This window comes from Pistacia vera, unplaced genomic scaffold (assembly GCF_008641045.1).
Source record: "Pistacia vera cultivar Batoury unplaced genomic scaffold, PisVer_v2 Contig183, whole genome shotgun sequence".
Classification (NCBI taxonomy): domain Eukaryota; kingdom Viridiplantae; phylum Streptophyta; class Magnoliopsida; order Sapindales; family Anacardiaceae; genus Pistacia; species Pistacia vera.
This window is the reverse complement of record NW_022195927.1, coordinates 182,320-190,176: the sequence shown is the minus strand read 5'-3', so window position 1 is coordinate 190,176 and position 7,857 is coordinate 182,320. Positions and strand designations below refer to the sequence as shown.

General features: G+C 33.5%; 1 protein-coding gene across 2 annotated transcripts; it reads right to left on the bottom strand.

The window, feature by feature from the left end:
- Positions 1-569: 569 nt before the first annotated feature.
- Positions 570-3,860, bottom strand: LOC116126748 (transcription factor bHLH106-like). Of its 2 annotated transcripts, XM_031412414.1 has the most exons (3): positions 3,728-3,859; positions 3,015-3,696; positions 570-1,349 (listed from the first exon to the last, which is right to left on the bottom strand). In XM_031412414.1, exons 2-3 carry the CDS (start codon positions 3,324-3,326, stop codon positions 870-872), a joined length of 792 nt encoding a protein of 263 aa, XP_031268274.1. In that variant the 5' UTR covers positions 3,327-3,696; positions 3,728-3,859; the 3' UTR covers positions 570-869. The 2 variants fall into 2 exon arrangements, with proteins under 2 accessions (XP_031268274.1, XP_031268275.1); XM_031412415.1 differs by having other exon boundaries at positions 3,015-3,860.
- Between the last annotated feature and the right edge of the window lie 3,997 nt (positions 3,861-7,857).

The window sequence follows — 7,857 nt, the reverse complement described above, 5'->3', positions numbered from 1 at the left end:
ATTTTTAGCCTATTTTAAAATAAAAATAAAGGGTAAAATAATTATTTTCTCATACATGGAATATCATTACTTATGCAAGTGTAACTTGCTTTCTAATAATAAAATAAAAAAAAGATTTGAGTAATAAGTTTCTTTTTCATATGATAATATTCGATGAATGCATTTACTTTTATATTTTTACTATTTTACTCAGATGCCGAAAGAATCCCATGGGATTTTTATATCAATTCATGAAAAAAAATACAGCAACAAGTTACTTTCCATATGGTTAACTATCTCTAGGTGATTGAGTGATTCAATATGAACTCTTGAGTGTATATTATTCAAAAGTTCCTAAGTTCGAGTCCTTCCTCGATTCCTACTAATAAGGATAGGTATTAGAACTTTTATCCGATTGGTAGTTTCAAAACCTCAAAGGATTAGTTGAGGTACGTATAAGCTGACCTGGATACTCCCGACATAAAAAATAAAAAAATAAAAAACATTCCATATGGTTTGTATTTTACTACAAATTCATATATACCTCAATATTTACTTGAATGGACTGAATTTAATTGATTTTTACATAGTGCTATAAAAACTCCACGAGCATTTATATCCCATTGGAAATTCAAAGGGAACTTATCAATCTTCAACTGAGTCCATTACACATAGAAATACATGATAGCAGCATGATGATCAATAGTTGATCACCATTTTAGAGTCTTAGCAGAACAACTTAATTTGTCCGCAATTATTCAAGTTATGTAATACAAGTGTATCTAAATGGAACAGTAAATTCATGCAGCCACGTATAAATACACAACCGCTATATAGATTATGCACATTGTCACACTGTGACACTGTCAACGCCAGCAAGATCTAAGCTCTCAAGAAGAAGAGCTGGAGGAATCGAAAAAAGAGATCCTCTGCCTCTTGTTCGGAAGTGTTGTTCTTGGTGAGTACTCTGGTGATGGAGACGCTTTATCCAGGACAGAACTCAGGGCTTGGTGAACAGCATTTGCAAGAAGATGGGATGCCTCAGCATTATTAGTGTTCCCTTCTTTGCAGCTGGTGAAAAGAAAAACATTCTTCAACCGACCTCCTAATGTTGACATTTCAACATTTACTATCTTTAGTGGGAGAGCATCGAGAGCTTGTTTTAGATCAGACAGAAGCTCGGGGCGGTAGTCACAACAGATCGATGCCTTGAATAAGAAAGATCCATCTCCTGCTGCTTCCTTATGTGGTTCAACTTTCACTTCATCATCATCCATGGGAATGAGATAACCTTTGCTGGCTTCAATTGCATTCTTCTTTAGTTCTTTCACTTGGTTTATGACTCCAGCAAGCAAGGTGGCTTTGTCCACCTGTGAACACCAAATTAATCAACCCATCAGGACCAATTTGTTCCTTGCTTACGTTCCCAACAGAATAAAAATATAATATTGATCATCTCATCAGAAACACAGACATCTACCCCATAAATCCATATATCTATAATAAACCAAGACATCAACCTCACGAGTGATCCACAAGAGAAGAGCTGGCAGGTTGCCCCACAATCCCATCATTTTCATCACTTTCCTTTTTAATACTCATTTCCACTCCTACAATTTTAAGCTTTGACACAGCAGATAACATATATATATATATATGTATGGTCACAAATCTTCCCCAGAGTATACCAAATTCAAGCATACAGAGGTGTCTTTGACTTCATAAAAAATTAAGCAAACATCAGTATAGCTTCTATGGCAGCAATCTTTATATATTTTTTTGGGATTCTTTCAAATAATTGTATTAAAAAATAACAAAGGCGGTGTATTCTACTACGCAAATAGATTCTATTATGTACACCACTCATGCACCATATTCTTTTTTTTTTTTTGTTTCTTTTTTGTCCCCACATTTTCACTTACCTTAGGCAGTTAACAGTGGATAGAAACAAACATGTTGACCGCCTTCTCTTTTCTTTTTGTAAACTTCTAACATTTTTCAATCCAGATATATCCTGTACACAAGCTTGAATGAGTGATTTCAAAACAAGGAACCAGATTTCACTCATTCACAATCATTGATATCCACCCCATAATTAATTAATTAATGCTCATACAAATACAATTCAGCTTCAGAAAAATCAATAAGATGCTACTAACTTTCAATAAATTTCAAGTTTGGGACCACAATTGATGTTTTAATTTGTGAAGGAATTCTGGTTTCCATTAAGCTAATCCCATATAATTATCAGATAATGAATTTTTTATTGTCCCAGCTGACTTTATTGCCTTCCAAAATCACAGTTGACTATAGCACAAATAGATCCATAAAATACAAAATCATCATTATTATTTGACTTAAATAATATGCACTAAAAAGTTAAGAAGAAACTGCAGTTTTTGTATAACCTGAAAACTTGATTTTCTTTCGCAAATCACAGAGAAATTTCATATCATAAATTAAGCTACAGCCTGGTGAAATAGGGCTTCTCAAAACATCATAAGAGAATATGAATGCATTTGAGCATGACAAACAATACTGAAGTAGCATAAGAATCAAGAATCCCTTTGTTTATAACCAGAAAACTATGCCAATATGATAAAAAATTAAGGCAAAATTCAACTAAAATATCAGGTTTACTGTTTTGTTTGTTTTCTGAAAAAATCAAGTCATCTACAAAATAGGCCAACTACTCCAGCTAAAGTTGTGATGAGATTTTTCTTTCTTAAATGAGCTTTAAGCGATGAAAAATCCGACTTTCCTGTTATCCTAGTTCTTTTTTAACATTTCTTAGCAACCAAACATGATGATTCCTTCACAAAAACAAAATTTCTAAGAGAAAATTGATCAGGAAGCAATTCTATAAGTTCAAAAAACCCAGATCAAAAGCTGATGAACGCTTAATACACCCCACGATTTAATTAAAGGGCTCCAAAAATTAAACCAACATGCTGAAACAAAATTAAGAAAAAAACATAAACTAAACTAATACTACAAAAATTACTGATCAAAACCTACATGAAAAAAGAAATAACCTTTCCATGGCAAGGGACAAGACCGCGAAGTGCATCAAGATGAGCATTGATCCTCTCTCTTCTCCTCCTCTCAGCTTCACTATGACTTTTCAAAGCAGCCATCGCTTTGGCCTCTGATAATTCTTTCTTTCCCGCTTTCGCAGGAGCCTTGACGAGCTCTCCTTTCTCACTATCCAATACCAAAGACTGAGTCTGAGACTGAGACAAGGACCCACCTCGCAAAACTCCATTAAAACCACTTATAATTGGATCATATAGTTTACCAAAACCAGTCCCGAATGAAGAATTTGCATTAAAAGAATAAGCAGCCATAATAAATGTTTATTTTAAAAGAGTTGCTTAAGAGCCGGATTTGCGAAAGAAGAGTAGACCAGGAGGACGAATAGTTGGAGCAAACCAAAAGGAGAGTTTTTGAGTAGGAAAGTTTTGCTGGTTAATAACTTTGATGTTGTTGGTAAATCTTCTTCTTCTTCTTGTTTTGGTAATATCTTCCATTACGTGAAAAACAAGGCTTGAAAGAGTTTGAGAAAGATCAATTAAACATCCACATTTTCTTCTTGATGATCTTGAATTCTTCCATTATTTCTAGTTCTCTCTTTGTAAAACGTGAGATTCTTGGTGTTTAAAGAAAGACAGATACTTTGGTTTGAGAGTTTGATGACTATTTGAGAGAATCAAGAACCTTTCGATGAATATTTGAGAGAATCAAGAACCTTTCGATGAATATTCACGGTAAAAGAGACAAGATTAGTGGTCAAAGGGATTGGAATTCACAGAAGAGTTTTTTGAAGGAGATGATTAAGACTTCTCTATGAGCAAAAATGGCTTTTTTATTTTTATTTTTTTTCTGAGACTTGGGACACCTGTGTCTCACAAAGTCACAATGTTGCTTTATATATAGGCATTATTTTCAACAATTACATCATAAATATTTCAAAATATGTAATATCTTCTTTGTTTTATCTTCTAATGATAAAAATTACATTTAATAATGTCTTTTTATCTCTTAATAAACATATTTTAATATTTTTTAATATCTGTGAGCATATTATAAAAGTAGTAATTACCCCCTTTGATCAAGATATCTCATAACTGCAAGCGACATAGAGAATCATATAATTTGTTGGATGAAGATAAATCATATAAAGAAAACAAATTATATACAAATAAAAATTAAAGTCAAATGATTAACAATAAATCATTTGTGATCATTTAATTAACCAGAGTAGAATTATGCTGTTGACAATCACCAATTAGACCTTAATTTGTTGACAGAAGCTCAATAAATATGAAGTCAAATAATACGATTATATTGGATATGAAAATGTTAAATAATAAATTAGGTGGGGTTTTGGTTACAGTAGTAGTGAAAGTTACATATGCCTAACATAAAAATATTAAAAAAATGAGACATCGATATTACAATTTATAATAGAGAAACGACTTTTTCCCACCCCAGGTTTGGCCTAATGACACTTTCCCACCCAAAAAGTTTTAAAATACAATTTTACCACCCACAATATAGACCTGTTAGTAATTTTTGTTATGAAAAAGGGCAAATTAGTCAAAAGTCCATTTAAGTAAGGGCAGAATAGTCTCTTCCCCTTCTCTCCTTCGCCACTGCCGATGGAGAAAAGAGTCTGAAACTGAATCTTTACCTCAAAGTCAAACTCTGTTTTCTCGCAATCTATATCAAATTGGAACTCATCATCTCCAATATCTGCCTGAAGTGAAAACACTTCTCTCTCAATCGCCTTGCTTCAATACAAATAATCTCCAGTTCACTGGGTTCCTCTTCCACAACATGAAATTCCCTACTCATCATCTCACCAATTTCAGCAAGACAAAGACCAAATTCAGCAGCTTCCTTTAGGAAAATTGTGCAGAGAACCAACACCCGCAGACAAGCCTCTCGGATCATAGGGAGCTCCTTTCACAGCATTTTAGAGTCACAAACATGATCAAAGTTTTCTAAAGTAATCAAAGTTCATCATCTGAAAATGGAATCGAAGCCTGAGGCCAATGGATCCACTCAAAATAGGGATCCTCTAAAGTTTCTGGCAAGCTTAGGCCATGGTCAATTGGAATGAGCTTCACCTGACCAAAGTTCCCAACACCATCAAGCTTCCTCACTAAAAGGTTTCCCACATGTCTATCGGTGTTTAAAATTCTAACATCTAATATCCCTATGCAATGCACCATAGTAACTGGGAAGCTTGATGTCCCATGATCACTTGCATCAAAATTATGTTTTATGAATTGCTGGAAAGATGCAATCTTGCTAACCACAATCTATTAGTGAGCCTTGTTCCCGTTTACCCCATCATCGACATTGAAGATTGAGTGTGTGATCTTCACCAGGGCAGTGGGAGGCACATTTGCAAAGTGATCATAATCAATCAGGTGGGGGGTAGGAGATGGTGGGAGAGGTGCGCGTGGTGGTCGGCGACGACAGGTAGCTATTAGGCCTTCTCAATTCAAACACCAACTCAATAACAAATCACACTCCAAAAATCAATCAAAACACAACACAATCCACAAAAAACAATACATCGATCAATCAGCCCCACAAAACTCCAGTCAATCTCACGAAATCGGCGGCAATGGAAAGGTTTGCGACTGGGAGTGAAGTCGGCGGCAAGTGCAGGGTGAGGCTGCTGGTGGCGCCGAGCCGACGGGCAGAGGGACAGGGGTGGCGGATTTTGGTGTTGAGGAGTAGGGAAGAAAAGAGAGGAAAAAGAAAGGATATTTTCGACTTTACAACTAATATGTACTGTACTTAATGAAAATTACTAATGGAATATAACATTGGGTGGCAAAATTGTATGTTAAAACTTTTTGGGTGAGAAAGTGGCAGTAGGCCAAACTTTGGGTGGGAAAAAGTTCGTTTACCCTTTATAATATTGTTATAAATTTACAGTTAATTAGTTTAAAGTATCTTGATACGGGCTCTCAACCCTTATGCAGAAACAAGTTAATTGTCTTGATGCAGGAATGCTGTTGTGTATAGTTTTGTTTTTTTTTTTTTTTTTTTTTTTTTTTGGTTAATAAAAAAATCCTATCCCAAGGTTTGCCCTCTAGAAGGATGTCTATATTTTTATGTTATTTTGTTTGCTCCTCTCTTTTTTGTCTCATATCCTCCGTGTGTTTAAGATAGACAAATAAGAAGAGATTATATTCTCAATCTATTAGGCTTGTGTTTTTGTTCTTATCCTAGGGTCTATTCTAAGGTAGGATGACCGGTTTTTTTATGGTTTCTATATACATTTTTTCTCTCTTTTAATGATAATATTTACTTAAAAAAAAAAAAAAATTTAATTGATCCATTCAGCATAGACTTGAACATCTCTTTCAAAGCAATTTAAATATTGAATTGATTAATCTGACCAACTTTGTTTATACAAATTTTATGTTTAACATATATATATATAGAGTGGATAATTAAATTCAAAAAGTATATTAAGTAAATGCTGGCCTAATTGGTTACATTATTATTCTCAATAATAACTTATATATAAAAAAAGGTTTAAATGGAGTTCACATTTTATAACAATAAAATTAAAGGTCTCTTCAAATATATCAATAAAATTTTGACTTGAGATTTGTTAATACTTCTATGTAGTGTATTAACAAACATTTTCAATTTAGAAGGTTCCATTAATTTTTTTTTTTTTTACATGACCAGAAATGTTCAAATCAGCTTACGTGTACCTTAACTAACCCTCTGGGACCTTGGAACTACCGGTCGGGTAAGAGTTCTAGTGGCCAGCCTTATTAGCACTCGAGAAGTGATTCAACTTCAAGATCTCTTAAATAATACATCTAAGAGTCCTTATCGAACCACTCGATCATCCAGAGGTCGATAAATTCCATTTCAATGTTGATAAAAGCAAAAATAAAAAAGATAAATTCAAAAATTAATCTCATGAAAATAGTCAATACTTGTATGTAATATACTAAAAAACTTTCTAATTTAAAAGGTTTCATTTTAATATTAATGGAAGCAAAAATGAGATAAAGTCAAAAAATTAATTTAGAGAAACTGCATGGAAGTACTTAATTAAATTGTTGAATTTCTTGATATTGTACCAAAAATATTGGAATGTGTTATTTATATATGGCTCGAAATTCGTACAGTGCCCCTCTGTTTCGTTGATTTTCTATTTATTTATCCCTTTTTTGGGTTCACTACTCTCTTAGAACCACAAAATTCCAGATGAATATCGATTCGGAAATCTCAACTCCTCAGCATTTTCAAGCAATAATATAATTTGATGTCTTCTCAAGGAAGGCCAAAGGACAAAAAAATATTTGGAGGTCAAGAAAAGCTGCCTCTCGATCGCTTCATGGGGCCAACTAGGGTTTCAACAACTTTGACGTATTAAAGATTCCAACAACGGAGCAAAAACAAAACTTTGCTTCTCCAAATGCCCATTTATTTACGGAGAATGTTTTCTTTTAATAAGCTATGGAGGTCTTTCTTTGTCATCATCTACTACTCTTCCAATTGGTCACTCCTTTCTATCTTTGTCATCATCTACTACTCTTCCAATTGGTCACTCCTTTCTAACCAGCCCATATTTTTCATATAATACTAATTATTTAGGCTTTTTAATATAATCATCGAGACCTTTGTCTAGATTCAACTCATTGGAACTTTGGAGATAAAGACTTAATTAATTCATTTAATTTATTCAATGAGTTTTTGTCTGAATGTATACTCATATATATCACCTACACCTTAATTTATTTTATTTTTGGTTGTCTAGACATTACCTATGTTGAAATTTAGAACAAGTTTTCGGCTTACGAAAATAACATTAACCAGTGGATCGTGGTAGTT

Bases quoted from the DNA above. Each gene is read 5' to 3' on its own strand.
- LOC116126748 (XM_031412415.1), bottom strand. From the start codon at position 3,326: ATGGCTGCTTATTCTTTTAATGCAAATTCTTCATTCGGGACTGGTTTT. The intron at 1,350-3,014 runs GTTATTTCTTTT...TGGTGTTCACAG, and splicing joins TTGTCCCTTGCCATGGAAAG to GTGGACAAAGCCACCTTGCT.